The sequence below is a fragment of the Eschrichtius robustus genome, chromosome 3 (assembly GCF_028021215.1).
Source record: "Eschrichtius robustus isolate mEscRob2 chromosome 3, mEscRob2.pri, whole genome shotgun sequence".
Taxonomy (NCBI): Eukaryota; Metazoa; Chordata; class Mammalia; order Artiodactyla; family Eschrichtiidae; genus Eschrichtius; species Eschrichtius robustus.
This window is the reverse complement of record NC_090826.1, coordinates 160,908,801-160,929,667: the sequence shown is the minus strand read 5'-3', so window position 1 is coordinate 160,929,667 and position 20,867 is coordinate 160,908,801. Positions and strand designations below refer to the sequence as shown.

Sequence of the window (20,867 nt, the reverse complement as noted above, 5' to 3'; positions counted from 1 at the left end):
GTGCCTGTTGGTCATCTGTATGTCTTCTTTGGAAAAATGTCTACTTAGGTCTTCTGCCCGCTTTTTTATTGGGTTGTTTGTTTTTTTGATATTGAGTTATATGAGCTGTTTGTATTTTTGGATATTAACCCCTTGTTGGTCGCATCATTTGTAGATATTTTCTCCTTTTCCATAGGTTTTGTTGCTGGTTTCCTTTGCTGTGCAAAAGCTTTTAGGTCCCACTTGTTTATTTTTGCTTTTATTTCTTTTGCCTTGGGAGACTGACCTAAGAAAATATTGCTATGATTTATGTCAGAAAATGATTTGCCTATGTTCCCTTCTAGGATTTCTATCATGTCATGTAAAGTTGACAGAATTTTATAATTGAATAGGTGTGGGGGAGAAAAAGACATTAAAAATAACCCTGGGTTGCTGAATTGAGCAACCAGCTGAAAGCTGATGCTAAAGATTTTTCCAGACTGAGAAAAGGAGGTAAATGGAACCATTAAAATGTTCAACTAATTCAAAAGAAGGCAGAAAAAAAAGAAAAGGTAAAGAAATAGTAGATGGGAAAAAAAAGACATAGCGAGATAGTGGATTTAAACCCAAGTATATAAATAATCACATTTAAAGGACAGATATTGTCAGATTGGATAAAAAAAGCAAAACTCAACTATATGCTGTCCACAAGAAACCCATATTAAATATGAAAATACAACTATGTTAAAAGTAAAAGGATAGGGAAAAAATACCCTGCTAACACTACTTTCAAAAGAAAGTAGGAATCAGTCAAAATACAAAAAACCATGTGCTTTTCTCTATACCAGCATTGAGGAGTTAGAAAATGAAAAATTTTATATATGTATATTGTTTATGATAATATCATAACTAGTCTAGAAATTAATTCTAAAGAAAGATGTGTAAGACCTTTACTCAGAAATTATAAAAGATTATTGACAAAAATTAAAGATGACCTAAATAGAGTGGTATGTGATTTTAATATTTCACAATATATTACTGTAAAGATATCAATTCCTCCCCCCAACAAATGACCTATACCTTAAATGTAATCTCAATCAAAACCACTTAATGGCTTTTTGAAACTTGACAAATTAATTCTAAAATGTACTTGGAAATGCAAAAGGCAAGAAACAGTCAGGACATTCTTCAGGTCAAAGAACAATGTTGGAAGACTTGGTCTACCAGATGCAGGGTTATAAGAACCAAGACAGGATAGTAGTAGCACAACGAAGTAGTAGCACAGACACCAAGGAAATAAAACACAAAGCCCAGAAACAGACTCACACATATACACACACCTGATTTATAACAAAGGTGGCAGGTGAATGATTGTCTTTTCCATAGTGGTGCTGTGATATATAAATAACCCTATGGAAGAAGTAACCCCCTACACTTCACATCAGATACAAAAATAAATTCCACGTACACTGTAGTTCTAAATGTAAAAAGCAAGATTATAAAGTTTCTGAAAGATAATATTGAAGAATATCTTCATGACCTTGGGGGTAGGGAAACACTTTTTATGTAGGACACAAAAGGCACTAAAAAAGTAAAGGGAAAACACTGATAAATTGGACCACATTAAAATTAAGAAATTCTAATCAAGAAAGAGAAAATGAAAACTCTCAAGAGAGTTCCAAGGCAAGCCATAAGAGTAGGAAAATATGTTTCAACAGATATAACCAACAAAGGGCTTGTATCCATAATATATTAAGAACTTCAAAAAAACATTGTCAGGTAATTCAAAACAATAAGTAGGATATTAGAACAGGCATCTCACAAAAGAGGACATCAAGTGGCCAATAAATATATGAGAAGATATTCAATCACATGAGTAATCAGAGAAATGAAAATGAAAATCACAATGAGACAGCACTACAAGCCCATCAGAAGAACAGAATATCAAGTGTTGGCAAGGATATAGAGCAATGGTATCACTCATATGCTGCTGACAGAAGCGTAAACTGGTAAAAACCACCTTGGAAAAGTTTGCCCTTAACTCTCAAATAGAACATATATATACACTACGACCAACAGTGCCACTCCAAGGTACATACCCAACGTAAATGTGTACAATGCACACCAATAGACATATAAAAGAATGTTCATAGCAGCAATATTCACAATAGCCCCAAACTGAAAAAATATAAATGTCTTTCAACAATAGAATGGATACATAGATTGTGTTATAGTCATACAGTAGACCCATCAATGAAAATAAACAAACTTCTAACACATGCAACTACACGTATGAATCTATCAAATATAATGTTGAACAAAAAAGGCTAGACAAAAAAGAATATGTACTACATGATTCAATTTATGTAATGTTTTAAAAACCAGGCAGAAATCAATTCGAGTGTTTGGGGATCATGCTTAGGCATCAATTTTCATAAAAGTCAAGATAGTGATTAGCTTTAAGAGAATGAGGGGGCAGTGACTGGGAGTGGGCATGAACAGGGCTTCTGGGACATGGTAATGTAAGACATCTTACAGGTGACAATTACATGCTTGTTCATTTGGAGATATATCATTAAGCTGTACATTTTTGTTTTGCATACTTTTCTGAATTTATGTTAAATTGTTTCATTAGAAAAATCAAAGGATGGTATGATCAACTAATGTACATATTACAGAATGCTGCTCCAAGGTTCAGGAAGATGAGGACTGATATGTGGAAGTTATTATGACCTTGAAAATAAACCGTTTAGGGGAATATAGGTGGGGAGGAGCTCAAATAAAGTATATTGAAGAGAGAATGGGAGGTGAAGAATAGAGGCATGAGTATAGACAACTGTTTGGAAAGACTTTGGTATGAAGGGGAGCAACTGGTGATAGTTCAAAGGAAATGTAGGACGAAGAGAATATATTTTGTGTTTGTTTGCTTTAAGATGGGAGCTAGTAAAGCACATATTTGGCTGAAAATAACCCAGTCAAGAGGGATAAAAGATACAAGAACAAGAGGAGGTAAGTGTAAGAGTGAAATCCTTGAAAAAAGTGAGAAAGATTTGGAACATAAAGCACACAAATGCACACAGATGTGACCTTTGACACACACAGGATAAAAAATATGAACCTATAATAGTTATAAATAGAACACTAAGAGAAGACATAAGAGGGAAAGTAATTCTAATGTGGGAAAAGGAGGAATGGAAGCATGTAATCAGGGAAGGTAGAATAGGAGGGGACATTTGAACTAAGTTTGGCAGGCTGGAAACATTTCAATATGTAGAGGATAAGAAGGAAACATTTTAGGTAGGGATGATTGCATAAACCAAAGTCAATTCTTCAAAGAGAAATGGAATTGGGATATAAGTTTATGAAGTAGCAAGTAGTGAGTGGTCTGCATGCTTATAGCCAATACTTGTGAGTGTGACAGAAGAGTGAGAAGTGAGTCTGGAAATGTAGTTTGAAGCAAATTGTAGATGGCTTGGGAGATTGGTCTTAATCCTATGGGTATTAAGTAGATATTATAGTTTATTCAGCTGGAAAAAACCATATAATTTAGTCTTTCAGATTTTTTTTTTAAAGAAAGGAACTCTTTCCTAAATAGTAGAATAAAGCTTGGATTAGGGAATGAGAAAGAGCAGGGAGATTTGGGCCAGAAAGAGCCTTTGGAAAACTATAACAACAACACCTGTAGATGATAATGACAGCAGAACTGTGATTCCTTCTATATTCCCTAGAACATTCCATTTTTGGTGTTGTTTTTACCCAGATCAGAGGATTTAAAAGTATCATTTGATCTTAAAATAGAATTATTTTAGACTCTTTGGGAAATTAGGACATTCAAAAGCATCTGTGTATATGGGGAGTTTAGAAAGCCACAAATATGCCCAGGGAAAATGCATGCTCAGAAAAGTCCTAAGAAGACCTGAAGCTTTCACTCAGGCTGATCTCCAGGCTCAGAGCAAGCCTGGCTGAATGGTGAAGACCAGCACAGCCAAACTGCAAAGACTTAGAGAGTTGGTTCTTCTATTTTGGGGGGGCTTTTTGGTGTTTTTCTTGTTGTTGTTTGTTTCAGCTCCTGGCAAAGAAATCTGTCAAACATCAGCTGACCATGAGCTAATGAAACAGAGACCTCAATGATCACACATGACAAGGAATAGTTTCTACAGAAATAGTTTGGAAAACTCTTAAAACAAAAGGACTACTACAGCCTTCAACAACAAAAAAGACAGCAAACCTTAAAAAAATGGGGTATCTGATTTCCAGAGTTACCACAGTATAACACTTCAATGCTCAATTTTCAACAACAAAAAAAATCAGCAGGCATACAAAGAAAGAGGAAAACATGGCTCACTCAATGAAACAGAATAAATTTACAGGAACCATGCTTATGAAACTATAGACATCAGACTTACTAGACCAAAACTTTAAAACAACTGTCTTAAATATGCTCAAAATGCTAAGAGAAAACATGGACTAAGAACTAAAGGAAGTCAGGAAAACAAACTGTAAAAGGGAACCAAACTAATTCTGGAGATGAAAACAACTAAAACTGAAATGAAAAATTCACTAAAGAGATTTTAGAGAAGATATGGGCAGCAGAACAAAGAATCAGCAAATTTGAAGATAGGAAAATTGAAATTATTGAGTCTGAGAAGCAGAAAGAAGAAAGAATGAAGAATTACCAAATGATCCAACAATTCCATTTCTGAGTATATACCCAAATGCCTTGAAAGTAGGGCCTCAAACAGATACCTGTGCATCAATGTTCATAGCAGCCTTACTCACAATAGCCAATAGGTTGAAACCCCCCCAAATCCATTAACAAATGAATGGATAAACAACACGTGGTATATACATACAATGGAATATTATTCACCCTTAAAAAGAAATGAAATTATGATACATGTTACAACATGGATGAAACTTGAAAACTCTATGCTAAATGAGACAAGCCAGATGAAAGGAGAAATATTATTTGATTCCACTTACGTGAAGTACCTTGAAGAGGCAAACTCATAAAGACAGAAAGTAGAAGAGGTTACCAAGGGTTGCAGGGAGAAGCGAATGGGAGTTATTGTTTAATGGGTAGAGTTTTTGTTTGGAATGATGAAAAAGTTCTGGAAATGAATAGTGTTGATGTTGCACAACACTGTGAATGTACTTAGTGTAAATAAATTATACACTTAAATTTTTAAATGGTTAAAATAGCAAATTTTGTGTTATATATATTTACCACAATAAAAAAGTACCAAAAAAAGTAGATGCCTAAGAGAAAAGTACCCAAATACTCACCAGTTCTAGTTTCCATTTTTCAGCCTCACTAGCAGATGCAGCTTTGATAATATCTGCATTGCCATTGGAAAATGATCTCTTGGCAGCTTCATCCACCCTAGAATCTTCACCTGTTGTAATCCAAGAATTCTGTATGTTTCCCTAAAATAAAATGTGAAAGTACTTGCATTCAACCTTTAACTTTAAATCAATATACATACTTTACAAATGGAATACTGATTATTATCTGTGACGAAAGGAATAAGAAAAAGAACAGATGCTTCTAAATACAAATCAAGAATTATTTTACATTTTCAAGCTATTAGGGTCATATTCCAAACAAGTGTTACAAAGTCACATTCCTACAGGTACAGGCAATAACGTAAATGAGCAAAGAGGGCTGGATATCAGTATATTGAACAAATGAACTTATCTCTTACCTCTTTGAAGACACATACTCTTGAAACACATAAACCTCTCTTGGCTTGTTTTTCATTTTCCACATTTCATAAAGGCATGACTAATAATAGTCATTATTATGACTATTAAACATCATATGTTGTTTATGTTTACTATGTGCCAGACACTGTTTTATGATGTTTATGTTTACTATGTGCCAGACACTGTTTTATGTCTTCCACATATATTAACACATTTAATCATTACAACAATCCTATGAGATAAGTTTCACTGTTATCTCCATTTTATAGATGGGGAAACTGAGTCACACAGAGTAACTGCTAAAAGTCACAGAGGTAGAAAGCAGCTAATAGCAGGCAGAGATAGAATCTGAATCCTGGCATTCTAGCTCCAGAGTCCTAAACCACTATGCTCTTCTGCCTTTTCAGAAAATTATTTCTCTTCAATAAGAAAAACAGTGCATGGTGATAAGCAGAACTGACATGCAGCCTGCACGTCAAGGATTCAGAAAGTAATGGTAGGGACCATGACAGAGCAACCAAAGGAAGTAGTCACTACTCAGTTTCAGTCAATTGCTGCCATGTGTGAATACCAACTCACATTACCAAAAAATCTTTTGATTTTTAAAAAGATGAGGCAGATATCTGGTTCTTCAACTGAAACAGTGTTAAATATTGAGTCAGTTTTTCAAACAAACAAAACATGCCTACAGACTGAATTTGGTGAAGCCACTGTCAGTTTGCGAACTTTGGCACTCTTTCAACATTCAATGAAATAAGCAGCCCAAAGAACTGGGTGATTTATGTGTGAATCAAGAACTAAAATACTATATTAATTTATTCAACAAGTAATTATTGAACTCCTGCTAAGGGCCAAGGGGTACAGTAGTATTAATAAGAGAGGACATGTCCCCAAACACAGAACTATACTGCAGTGTCATGTTAGAATGTAGTAAACTGCATTCATCCAAAGTAGTATTCTGAGATTCTATTCCATATTCTTTGAGAAGTTCAGTTTAATGCAAACATTTGTGAAGTACCTACTGTATTCAGGCACTGTGCTAAAAGCTTGGGGAGGGGGGTAAAAATGAGCAAGACCAATATTATCCTCAAATATTATTTACAGGCTAATGAAGAAGAGAAACACCTAAGCAGATAATTTCAATTTAACAAGGCAAGTGCTAGGCCAGAGGTGTGCATGGGGGACTATGCCAGAACAGAAGAGGGATACTAAGAGCAACTGGAGATTCAAGGAAAGTTTTCTGGAGAAGTTTTGACAATGGTATGATATCTGAAGGGTGAAAAAGAGTAAGCTAGATGGGAAGGGCATGCCAAGAAGAGAGAACATCATGAGAAAATTCACAGAGGCATGAAACAGCATGGAGCCTGCCAGAGACTTTTAGGCAATTCAGCATTACTAAAGGTTGAAGCACAAGGCAATGAATGCCAGAAGATGAAGCTAGAACTGTTCACAACAGCCAAAATATGGAAACAACCTAAATGTCCATCAAAAGATGAATGGATAAAGAAGATGTTGTACATATATACAATGGAATACTACTCAGCCATAAAAAAGAATGAAATAATGCCATTTGCAGCAACATGGATGCAACTAGAGATTATCATACTAAGTAAAGTAAGTCAGAAAGAGAAAGACAAATACCATATGATATCACTTATATGTGGAATCTAAAGTATGACACAAATGAACCTATCTACAAAACAGAAACAGACTCACAGACATAGAGAACAGACTTGTGGTTACCAAGGGGGAGGAGGGAGGGAGAGGGATGGACTGGGACTCTGGGGTTGGTAGATGCAAACTATTACATATAGAATGGATAAACAACAAGGTCCTAACGTATAGGACAGGGAACTATATTCAGTATCCTGTGATAAACCATAATGAAAAAGAATATAAAAAAAGAATGTCTGTATGTGTATAACTGAGTAACTTTGTGTACAGCAGAGATTGGCACAGCATTGTAAATCAACTATACTTCAATAAAAAATTTTTTTTTAAAAAAAGGAAGAAGCTAGAGAGTTAAATAAGGGTCTGAAAAGCAAGGCATGCAATGCTAATAAGCTTGAGCTTGATTCTGTAGGTAGGGAAAAATCTCCTAAGATTTGATTGCATTCAAAGTAGTCTTGCAGAGCAATGAAGGAGGGTGGTACTAATTTCCTATGGAGAAATTGGAGACAGTATGTAGACTATAGATCACTGACTTATGATATAAAATATTGTTATTCTTTGGAAAGAAGTGCTAATCTAATTGACACTTTGTTCTTTCACAGATAGCTTTTAAAAAACTTGAATGATATTTGACCAAGATTTCAAAAATCAAATTACATTTACATCCCTGAAGATCACTGAAAACCTTTGATTTCTTAACTGAGGGGAGGGGTTGGAATGGACGGGGATGAGAAGAGACATGGAAAGAAATGGCTCAGAAATTTTCTACTTTAAAAAAAATCTCCTAGATCTTTGATTGACCACACATGCCAAAATTTCTAATAAAAAGCATATTTTAATATAATTTTTTGAATTCTCAAGAAAAGCCCCTTAAGAAGGAAAAATGATGAAAAATGAAGATGGAAATGAAGTACTCTTTGAATGGTTTTAGTTTTTTAGAAATAATCTGCTTGCTTCTTCAACTGCTAGGTCATAAACTAGGCTAAAAGCTAAAAGTCATGTAGGCTGCCATCCAAGTCCCACTCCCATGGCAAACGAAGATGGTTTGGTTCAATATTGACAAGCTATTCCTAATCTAGGCAGAAAGGCAGTATAATTCGAGGCCAGGTAGATGGATTTGTGGAGTCATATAGTCCTTTGTTTGAGTCCCAGCTTTGTGACATTAGACCAGTTACTTTGGTTACTTAACTGCCGTGTACCGTAATTTAAACACCTGAAAATAGACATAACAACACCTGCCTTGTGTGGCTATCATAAAATTGAAATAATATAATGTAAAGAAAGTACTTGATACAGTACCTGGCACATCATAGCCATGTAGTCATCAATAAATACTAATTATTACTATATAACTATTTCAATTGTTTTTCCAAAGAAAGCATTAAGAAACTTTGAAAATATGTATTCAAATCTGCCAACAGCTTTGGCAAGATTTACCATCAACATGGTAATAGGCTCATTAAAAAGAGTTCAGAAAAAAAAGAAGATAATATCTCTTGATCTGTTTATATTCAAGATATTCTAAATAGTTTCATTTACCTCAAAACTCTCAATACAACACCATGCATAGGTTGCTGAAATACCTCAATTCACCTACACAAGTAAAAAGTGGGGGCAACAATTCTGTAACAACAAAATAATACAGAAGACTAACATTAAAATAGATATCAAGGTCATCTGACACATCTGTAACAACCGTTTCAATATTAGCATTATGTTTTAGCTCATGTGAATGTTAAAACAAAAACCTCTCTACAACTTTATCCTTTCTGTAGTCTGTATATCTGTAGTTTTCTTTAGCAAGTTTCCTTTGCTCACATGGCAAAGCATGTGAGCGTTTACCATCATTTCCTTCCCCTTTTGCATTACTCACTTCTCTTGCCCTCTGATTCACTTGTCTGCCTAATTTCCTTTCTTATTTCACTTCCCCATCTTCCACTTCTTTCCATTGTATAAATATTGAAGACTATGAATAACTGAGTCACTGTTCACTGCATATTTGGAGGAAAAGCAAAAGAACATACTTATTTTAAAAATGAACTTACTTCTAAGTACCTTCTATATGGCTATATCATTTTCAAATTGACACCAAAATAATAAGAAACTAAGATGAAATTTTTAAGTACTAATATTAATAATATAATAATATAAGCTGGATTAACTACATCCCATAGCAAAAGAGTAAAAATCATTTTTAAGGTAAAAGTATCTCTGACAATTCATAAAGAGATATTAAGCTTAAACATTATTTAAATATCATCATAAAAATTTTATGTCACAGAATTATAGAGATCATCTAATTCTCTGTTCCTCAAAATGTGGTCCACTGATACTAGACTCACTTTGGCAACTTGCCAATAATTCATATTTTTAACTCAAAGTCTTAGCCCAGACCAACTGAATCAGACCCTCAGGGAATGAAGCCCAGGATCTGCACTGTCAGCAAGTATCCCAAGTGACTGTCATTCACATTAAAGATTAAGAACTGCTAATATTGGTGAATTTCTCAAATGCCAATAAATAAACAGAGGACTCATGAGGTTTCATGCTTGAAAGTCCCATAAAATTACTTGTTCAACACCCAGCTTGTTAGGGACAATGGGAAGAGTAACATTTTGAATCTTGGACCCTCAGGTCTGTGTTCTTCCTGCTACACCATGCTAATTAGACTTATTGGAACTCAAAGTTCAAAGAAAATTTAGAGAAATACAACAGAAATCTAAGCTACAGTTCTGAACAGTTGCTGGATTTAACCAAGTCCTTCCTATATTACATACTTCCTGCTTTCAGACCTGCTCTTTCCATATGGAAAAAACATAAATGGTATGCTCGGAAAGGAAACCGGAGTGGCTATTAGGCATCACTACATCATTTCATTTGAGGATTCATTCCACCAATAAATTAAAATAGTGAATTTTAATTTTTGAGGCCCCAAGTGAATACCAGCATAGCACTTCTGCCAAACTTCCAGAAAAAAATCTAAGCAGTTAAGAAGGCAGGGGGAAAGGGTAGGAGGCAACATTCAAACTATGTATTTTAGTTTAATCATTTAAATAAATGCTCACAGATGCATCCAGAAGTGTTTGTTCCCTCATTGCTTCCTCTTGCCTTTGAGATTTCAGCTCTTGTTGGAGCCTTTCATTTTCAAGCACAATTACTTGTACCCTATTTTTCATTCCAGAGAGTTCCTCCTATAAAAAACAGAAACAAATACCAAATACATTAAGCATTTTTTTCTTTTATTTTAAGAAATGCCACTTGTGGACAGCATACATTAAGCAATTCTAAGTAGTGCTTTTTTTTGTTGATTACTAGATGATCCAATATGATATAAAGCATGGAAGACTGATGTTGTCTATCCATTTTTGGAAATATTATAATTACATCTAGACAAGCAAAGAAACTCAAGCATTAGCTGACAAAGAGAAGGCTGAGGGAAGATAGTAGAGGACCTGCTAATGGCCATATCATAGGACTGTGTGGCTTCTGAGGATTTTTTGCAGGCTTACAGAAATGCTTTAATTAAAGGGTTTATCTAAAAGACTTTTAAGAATGAGGTAGACTGCTGAAAAATAAGGTAAGATATATTATTATTCTTGCACCAATGCCAATAACTTGTTGAAAATTGACAGAGGACTACATAGATAATAGAGGACGCTGAGATAGAAAGGCAAGGAAAGTTACAGTGAATATCTATGACCTGAGATAGAAAGGCAAGGAAAGTTACAATGAATATCTATGAACTGCTAGCCAGATGGAAGGAAATGATGAGTGAAATAGTTTAGTGGAGAGTTGTTAAAGAGTGTTTCCTTGGCCGTGCAGGGCATAACATAAAGAACTACCAGTATATAGCAATTAGAAAAGCTATCAAGTTGCATCTCACCCTGAAAAAATGTGAAAAATATCGATATATTGATGGTACAATACTTAACTTAATCTTCATTACCAGTACAATTGTGCAATTGTTTTTATTATACTGCTTGTGCAAAAAACTATTGCACAATATATGAAAATTCCATTCAATTATTTTATTCAGAAACAAAATCAAAGCTGTAATTGAAAACTGTAATTAAACAAACATTGCATACTTCCAGTTGTTGGTCTGACATATAAGCAGCTTGGAAGACATCACTCCCATCTTCACAATAAGAAAAAAAGCTGAACAAACTGAAAAATCAACCACTCTTCTTAGATCCATCAGAGAATTAAGGTCACAGGGAAAACTATTATCCCTCAAAATGGAAAGACAGACACACACTCCTGAGAACCACAACCTACCAGAGCAGAAACTTCTGGGGGAACCAGTGCCAGGGTAGAAAAATATATCAATAAAGTAATTGATGAAATGCTGGAAGCTTAGTGCAGACCAGTTTGAGTTAAAAACTCCAGAAGGACCCAGTCTCTGGGGGGAGGTGTCTCCTACACTTTTATATGACATTACCAGGTTCTTACAGCAAAGACTAGAGAACCCCCCCCACCCTGCTTCCTCCAGTAGGAGAGGAAAAGTAAACAAAAACCATTCTGTTCTTTTTAACCAGGCCTGCCTCAAGAGAAACTATCTTACCAGAGCCTAAAAAAACCTTTTCTTTTTTCAGAACCTAAGTGACCTGGGGGAAGGGAAAAAAACAAACTCCAGCTTCCAAGTCTTGCCATCTCACTTAAGGGGAGGGGGAGACTGAGAAACACTTGTGAAGGACATAGCCAAGGGGCACACATAGCCAAGGGGCACAGGGTCACTAAAAGACTGAGACCTAATCATAGGACTACAAAATGCTCCCCATACTCCCATACCCTACCACCACACCAAAAGGGCTCTTATATCATAACAAGGGAATACCCTAAAAGAACTGCACATCTCAGAATGTATTTAAGAAGAATTCTCGAGGGGAGGAGAGAAGATGGCGGAAGAGTAAGACGCGGAGATCACCTTCCTTCCCACAGATACAGTATAAATACATCTACACGTGGAACTGCTCCTACAGAACACCCACTGAACGCTGGCAGAAAACGTCAGACCTCCCAAAAGGCAAGAAACTCCCCACGTACTTGGGTAGGGCAAAAGAAAAAAGAAATAACAGAGACAAAAGAATAGGGACGGGAGCTGCACCAGTGGGAGGGAGCCGTGAAGGAGGAAAGATTTCCACTCATTAGGAAGCCTCTTCGCGGGCAGAGACTGTGGGTGGCAGAGAGGGGAAACTTTGGAGCCACGGAGGAGAGCGCAGCCACAGGGGTGCGGAGGGCAAAGCGGAGAGATTCCTGCACGGAGGCTCGGTGCCGAGCAGCACTCACCAGCCCGAGAGGCTTGTCTGCTCACCCGCTGGGGCGGGCGGGGGCTGGGAGCTGAGGCTCGGGCTTTGGTCAGATCGCAGGGAGAGGACTGGGGTTGGCGGCGTGAACACAGCCTGAAGGGGTTAGTGCACCACAGCTAGCCAGGAGGGAGTCCGGGAAAAAGTCTGCAGCTGCCGAAGAGGAAAGAGACTTTTTCTTCCCTCTTTGTTTCCTGGTGCGCGAGGAGAGGGGATTCAGAGTGCCACCTAAACGAGCTCCAGAGACAGGCGCGAGCCGCGGCTATCAGCGCGGATCCCACAGCAACAGGGGTGCAGAGGAAAAAACGGAGAGATTCCCGCACAGAGGCTCGGCGCCGAGAAGCACTCAGCAGCCCGAGAGGCTTGTCTGCTCACCCGCCGGGGCGGGCGGGGCTGGGAGCTGAGGCTTGGGCTGCGGTCAGATCGCAGGGAGAGGACTGGGGTTGGCGGCATGAACACAGCCTGAAGGGGTTAGCGCACCACAGCTGGCTGGGAGGGAGTCCGGGAAAAAGTCTGCAGCTGCCGAAGAGGCAAGAGACTTTTTCTTGCCTCTTTGTTTCGCTGCGCGCAAGGAGGGGATTCAGAGCGCCGCCAAAATGAACTCCAGAGACGGGCGCGAGCCGCGGCGATCAGCGCGGGCCCCAGAGACGGGCGTGAGACGCTAAGGTTGCTGCTGCCGCCACCAAAAAGCCTGTGTGCCAGCACAGGTCACTCTCCACACCGCCCCTCCCGGGAGCCAGTGCAGCCCGCCACTGCCAGGGTCCCGTGATCCGGGGACAACTTTCCCGGGAGAATGCACTGCGGGCCTCGGGCTGGTGCAACGTCATGCTGGCCTCTGCCGCCACAGGCTCGCCCCACCTCCTCTGTACCCCTCCCTCGCCCTGGCCTGAGTGAGCCAGAGCCCCCGAAGCAGCTGCTCCTTTAACCCCGTTCTGTCTGGGCGGGGAACAGACGCCCTCAGGCGATCTACACGCAGAGGTGGGTCCAAATCCAAAGCTGAACCCCAGGAGCTGTGCGAACAAAGAAGAGAAAGGGAAATCTCGCCCAGCAGCCTCAGAAGCAGCGGATTAAAACTCCACAAACAACTTGATGTGCCTGCATCTGTTGAATACATGAATAGACAACAAATCGTCCCAAATTCAGGAGGTGGACTTTGGGAGCAGGATATATTAATTTTTCCCCTTTTCCTTTTTTTGTGAGTGTATATGTATATGCTTCTGGGTGAGATTTTGTCTGTATAGCTTTGCTTTATAATAGCTTTATTTTACTTCACTATATTATAGCCTCTTTCTTTCTTTCTATTTTTTCTCCCTTTTACTCTGAGCCGTGTGGATGAAAGGCTCTTGGTGCTCCAGCCAGACATCAGGGCCATGCCTCTGAGGTGGGAGAGCCAACTTCAGGACACTGGTCCACAAGAGACCTCCCAGCTCCACGTAATACCAAACGGCGAAAATCTCTCAGAGATCTCCATCTCAACATCAAGACCCAGCTTCACTCAACGACCAGCAAGCTACAGTGCTGGACACCCTATGCCAAACAACTAGCAAGACAGGAACACAGCCCCATCCATTAGCAGAGAGGCTGCCTAAAATCATAATAAGGCCACAGACACCACAAAATACACCACCAGACGTGGACGTGCCCACAAGAAAGACAAGATCCAGCCTCATCCACCAGAACTCAGGCACTAGTTCCCTCCACCAGGAAGCCTACACAACCCACTGAACCAACCTTAGCCACTGGGGACAGACACTAAAAACAACAGAAACTATGAACCTGCAGCCTGCAAAAAGGAGACCCCAAACACAGTAAGATAAGCAAAATGAGAAGACAGAAAAACACACAGCAGATGAAGGAGAAAGGTAAAAACACACCAGACCTAATAAATGAAGAGGAAATAGGCAGTCTACCTGAAAAAGCATTCAGAATAATGATAGTAAGGATGATCCAAAATCTTGGAAATAGAATAGACAAAATGCAAGAAACATTTAACAAAGACCTAGAAGAACTAAAGAGGAACCAAGCAACGATGAAAAACACAATAAATGAAATTTAAAATACTCTAGATGGGATCAATAGCAGAATAACTGAGGCAGAAGAAAGGATAAGTGACCTGGAAGATAAAATGGTGGAAATAACTACTGCAGAGCAGGATAAAGAAAAAAGAATGAAAAGAACTGAGGACAGTCTCAGAGATCTCTGGGACAACATTAAACGCACCAACATTCGAATTATAGGGGTCCCGGAAGAAGAAGAGAAAAAGAAAGGGACTGAGAAAATATTTGAAGAGATTATAGTTGAAAACTTCCCTAATATGGGAAAGGAAATAGTTAATCAAGTCCTGGAAGCACAGAGAGTCCCATACAGGATAAACCCAAGGAGAAACACGCCAAGACACATATTAATCAAACTGTCAAAAATTAAATATAAAGAAAACATATTAAAAGCAGCAAGGGAAAAACAACAAATAACACACAATGGAATCCCCATAAGGTTAACATCTGATCTTTCAGCAGAAACCCTGCAAGTCAGAAGGGAGTGGCAGGATATACTTAAAGTGATGAAGGAGAAAAACCTACAACCAAGATTACTCTACCCCGCAAATATCTCATTCAGATGTGATGGAGAAATTAAAACCTTTAAAGACAAGCAAAAGCTGAGAGAGTTCAGCACCACCAAACCAGCTTTACAACAAATGCTAAAGGAACTTTTCTAGGCAAGAAACACAAGAGAAGGAAAACACCTACAATAACAAACACAAAACATTTAAGAAAATGGGAATAGGAACATACATATCGATAATTACCTTGAATGTAAATGGATTAAATGCTCCCATCAAAAGACACAGACTGGCTGAATGGATACAAAAACAAGACCCATATATATGCTGTCTACAAGAGACCCACTTCAGACCTAGAGACACATACAGACTGAAAGTGAGGGGATGGAAAAAGATATTCCATGCAAACGGAAATCAAAAGAAAGCTGGAGTAGCAATTCTCATATCAGAAAAAATAGACTTTAAAATAAAGACTATTACAAGAGACAAAGAACAACACTATATAATGATCAAGGGATCGATCCAAGAGGAAGGTATAACAATTGTAAATATTTATGCACCCAACATAGGAGCACCTCAATACATAAGGCAAATACTAACAGCCATAAAAGGGGAAATCGACAGCAACACAATCATAGTAGGGGACTTTTAACACCCCACTTTCACCAATGGACAGATCATCCAATATGAAAATAAATAAGGAAACACGAGCTTTAAATGATACATTAAACAAGATGGACTTAATTGATATTTATAGGACATTCCACCCAAAAACAACAGAATACACATTTTTCTCAAGTGCTCATGGAACATTCTCCAGGATAGATCATATCTTGGGTCACAAATCAAGCCTTGGTAAATTTAAGAAAATTGAAATCGTATCAAGTATCTTTTCCGACCACAACGCTGTGAGACTAGATATCAATTACAGGAAAAGATCTGTAAAAAATACAAACACATGGAGGCTACACAATACACTACTTAATAACGAAGTGATCACTGAAGAAATCAAAGGGCTAATCAAAAAATACCTAGAAACAAATGACAATGGAGATACGACGACCCAAAACCTATGGGACGCAGCAAAAGCAGCGCTAAGAGGGAAGTTTATAGCAATACAAGCCTACCTCAAGAAACAGGAAACATCTCGAATAAACAACCTAACCTTGCACCTAAAGCAATTAGAGAAAGAAGAACAAAAAAACCCCAAAGCTAGCAGAAGGAAAGAAATCATAAAGATCAGATCAGAAGTAAATGAAAAAGAAATGAAGGAAACTATAGCAAAAATCAGTGAAACTAATAAAAGCTGGTTCTTTGAGAAGATAAACAAAATTGATAAACCATTAGCCAGACTCATCAAGAAAAAAAGGGAGAAGACTCAAATCAATAGAATTAGAAATGAAAAAGGAGAAGTAACCACTGACACTGCAGAAATACAAACGATCATGAGAGATTACTACAAGCAACTCTATGCCAATAAAATGGACAACCTGGAAGAAATGGACAAATTCTTAGAAATGCACAACCTGCCGAGACTGAACCAGGAAGAAACAGAAAATATGAACAGACCAATCACAGGCACTGAAATTGAAACTGTGATTAAAAATCTTCCAACAAACAAAAGCCCAGGACCAGATGGCTTCACAGGTGAATTCTATCAAACATTTAGAGAAGAGCTAACACCTATCCTTCTCAAACTCTTCCAAAATATTGCAGAGGGAGGAACACTCCCAAACTCATTCTACGAGGCCACCATCACCCTGATACCAAAACCAGACAAAGATGTCACAAAGAAAGAAAACCACAGGCCAATATCACTGATGAACATAGATGCAAAAATCCTCAACAAAATACTAGCAAACAGAATCCAACAGCACATTAAAAGGATCATACACCATGATCAAGTGGGGTTTATCCCAGGAATGCAAGGATTCTTCAATATACACAAATCAATCAACGTGATACACCATATTAACAAATTGAAGGAGAAAAACCATATGATCATCTCAATAGATGCAGAGAAAGCTTTCGAAAAAATTCAACACCCATTTATGATAAAAGCCCTGCAGAAAGTAGGCATAGAGGGAACTTTCCTCAACATAATAAAGGCCATATATGACAAACCCACAGCCAACATTGTCCTCAATGGTGAAAAACTGAAACCATTTCCACTAAGATCAGGAACAAGACAAGGTTGCCCACTCTCACCACTATTATTCAACATAGTTTTGGAAGTGTTAGCCACAGCAATCAGAGAAGAAAAAGAAATAAAAGGAATCCAAATCGGAAAAGAAGAAGTAAAGCTGTCACTGTTTGCAGATGACATGATACTACATGTAGAGAATCCTAAAGATGCTACCAGAAAACTCCTAGAGCTAATCAATGAATTTGGTAAAGTAGCAGGACACAAAATTAAGGCACAGAAATCTCTTGCATTCCTATACACTAATGACGAAAACTCTGAAAGTGAAATTAAGAAAACACTCCCGTTTACCATTGCAACAAAAAGAATAAAATATCTAGGAATAAACCTACCTAAGGAGACAAAAGACCTGTATGCAGAAAATTATAAGACACTGATGAAAGAAATTAAAGATGATACAAATAGATGGAGAGATATACCATGTTCCTGGATTGGAAGAATCAACATTGTGAAAATGACTCTACTACCCAAAGCAATCTACAGATTCAGTGCAATCCCTATGAAAATACCACTGGCATTTTTCACAGAACTAGAACAAACAGTTTCACAATTTGTATGGAAACACAAAAGACCCCAAATAGCCAAAGCAATCTTGAGAACGATAAATGGAGCTGGGGGAATCAGGCTCCCTGACCTCAGACTATATTACAAAGCTACAGTAATCAAGACAGTTTGGTACTGGCACAAAAACAGAAATATAGATCAATGGAACAGGATAGAAAGCCCAGAGATAAACCCATGCACCTATGGTCACTTTATCTTTGATAAAAGAGGCAAGCATATACAGTGGAGAAAAGACAGCCTCTTCAATAAGTGGTGCTGGGAAAATTGGACAGATACATGTAAAAGTATGAAATTAGAACACTCCCTGACACCATACACAAAAATAAACTCAAAATGGATTAAAGACCTAAATGTAAGGCCAGACACTATCAAACTCTTAGAGGAAAACATAGGCAGAACACTCTATGACATACATCACAGCAAGATTCTTTTTGACCCAGCTCCCAGAGAAATGGAAATAAGAACACAAATAATCAAATGGGACCTAATGAAACTTAAAAGCTTTTGCACAGCAAAGGAAACCATAAACAAGACCAAACGACAACAATCAGAATGGGAGAAAATATTTGCAAATGAAGCAAATGACAAAGGATTAATCTCCAAGATTTACAAGCAGCTCATGCAGCTCAATAACAAAAAAATGAACAACCCAATCCAAAAATGGGCAGAAGACCTAAATAGACATTTCTCCAAAGAAGATATACAGATTGCCAACAGACACATGAAAGAATGCTCAACATCATTAATCATTAGAGAAATGCAAATCAAAACTACAATGAGATATCATCTCACACTGGTCAGAATGGCCATCATCAAAAAATCTAGAAACAATAAATGCTGGAGAGGGTGTGGAGGAAAGGGAACACTCTTGCACTGTTGGTGGGAATGTAAATTGATACAGCCACTATGGAGAACAGTATGGAGGTTCCTTAAAAAACTACAAATAGAACTACCATACGACCCAGCAATCCCACTACTGGGCATATACCCTGAGAAAACCATAGTTCAAAAAGAGTCATGTACCAAAATGTTCATTGCAGCTCTATTTACAATAGCCAGGACATGGAAGCAACCTAAATGTCCATCGACAGATGAATGGATAAAGAAGATGTGGCACATATATACAATGGAATATTACTCAGCCATAAAAAGAAATGAAATTGAATTATTTGTAGTGAGGTGGATGGAGTTAGAGTCTGTCATCCAGAGTGAAGTAAGTCAGAAAGAGAAAAACAAATACAGTATGCTAACACATATATACGGAATCTAAGGGAAAGAAAAAAAAGGTCATGAAGAACCTAGTGGCAAGATGGGAATAAAGACACAGACCTACTAGAGAATGGACTTGAGGATACGGGGAGGGGGAAGGGTAAGATGTGACAAAGTGAGAGAGTGGCATGGACATATATACACTACCAAACGTAAAATAGATAGCTAGTGGGAAGCAACCGCATAGCACAGGGAGATCAGCTCTGTGCTTTGTGACCACCTAGCGGGGTGGGAGGGAGGGAGATGCAAGAGAGAAGAGGTATGGGAACATATGTATACGTATAACTGATTCACTTTGTTATAAAGCAGAAACTAACACACCATTGTAAGGCAATTATACTTCAATAAAGATGTTTAAAAAAAAAAAAGAAGAAGAAGGATTCTCGAGCGAAGCCCAAAGACAACAGCAGAGATAAAAACCAGGACACCAGAGGAAATTTTAGCCTCTGACACCTATACTAACAGCAAACAGTAAACACAGTCTAACTCCTACAACAAACAAAAAACCTCACACTAAATGCATATTTCCCTCAGTTCCTTTTACTCAGTAGATCATGTCCAGCATTCAACAAAAAATAAGGCATACTAAAAGACTTAAAACACAGATGCAAGAGACTAAGCAAGCATAGAACCAGACTTGGATATAGCAGAGATGTTGGAATTATCAGATGGAGAGTTTAAAATAATTATGATTAACATGCTAAAGGGTCAAATGGAAAAAGTTGTCTACATGCAAGAACAGATGGGTAATGGAAACTACGAAAAAAATCAAAATGTTGGAAATCAAATGAAGATTGCCTTTGATGGGCTCATTAATAGACTGCACACAAACTTTTTTTTTTTTCCCCTACTTTTTTGGTCATGCCACGTGGCATGAAGGATCTTAGTTCCCCAACCAGGGATCGAACTTGCACCCCCTGCAGTGGAAGCACGGAGTCTTAATCACTGGACCGCCAGGGAAGCCCCTAGACTGGACACAACCAAGGAAAGAATCAGTGAGCTTGAAGAACCGTCAACAGAAACTTCTCAAACTGAAATGCAAAGAAGAAAAAGAATGAAAAAGACAGAAGAGAATATCCAAGAATTGTGGAATAATGATAAAAGGAGAAGAAATATGTGAAGCAATAATGACTGAGAATTTCCCAAACTTAATTATAAGCACCAAACCACAGATCCAAGAAGCTCAGCAAGCTAACACTCAGCAAGCTAACACTGAGCAAGATAAAACTAAAAAATCCACACCCAGGCATAGCATATTCAAACTGCAGAAAATCAAAGACAAAGAGAAATTCTTTAAAGAAGTCAGAGAAAAAAAATACCCTTACCTATCAAGAAGCAATGATGAGAATTATATCAGCTACTCTTCAGAAACTATGCAAGCATGGATAGAGTGCAGTGGAATATTTAAAGTTTTGAAAGATAAAAACCCCACCAACCTAGAATTCTGTATTCAGTGATACCAACCTTCAAAAGTGAGGGAAACATAAAGACTTTCTCAGATAACCAAAAATTAGGAAGTTTGTCTCTGTTAGACCTGCCTTGCAAGAAATGTTACAAGAAGTTCTTCAGAAAGTAGGAAATTTATTTAAGTTATAAACTCAGATCTACATAAAGAAAGAAAGAGCATTCG

General features: G+C 37.9%; 1 protein-coding gene across 10 annotated transcripts in view; it reads right to left on the bottom strand.

Moving 5' to 3' along the window:
* The window catches only part of SDCCAG8 (SHH signaling and ciliogenesis regulator SDCCAG8), a 282,699-nt gene that overhangs the window by 213,805 nt on the left and 48,027 nt on the right, over positions 1-20,867 (bottom strand). For all 10 annotated transcript variants that reach the window (XM_068541682.1, XM_068541678.1, XM_068541681.1 and 7 more), the window contains 2 exons: positions 10,401-10,526; positions 5,245-5,385 (listed from right to left, as the gene is read on the bottom strand). In XM_068541682.1, coding sequence (XP_068397783.1) covers positions 5,245-5,385; positions 10,401-10,526 — 267 coding nt within the window. The remainder of the gene's footprint in view (positions 1-5,244; positions 5,386-10,400; positions 10,527-20,867) is intronic.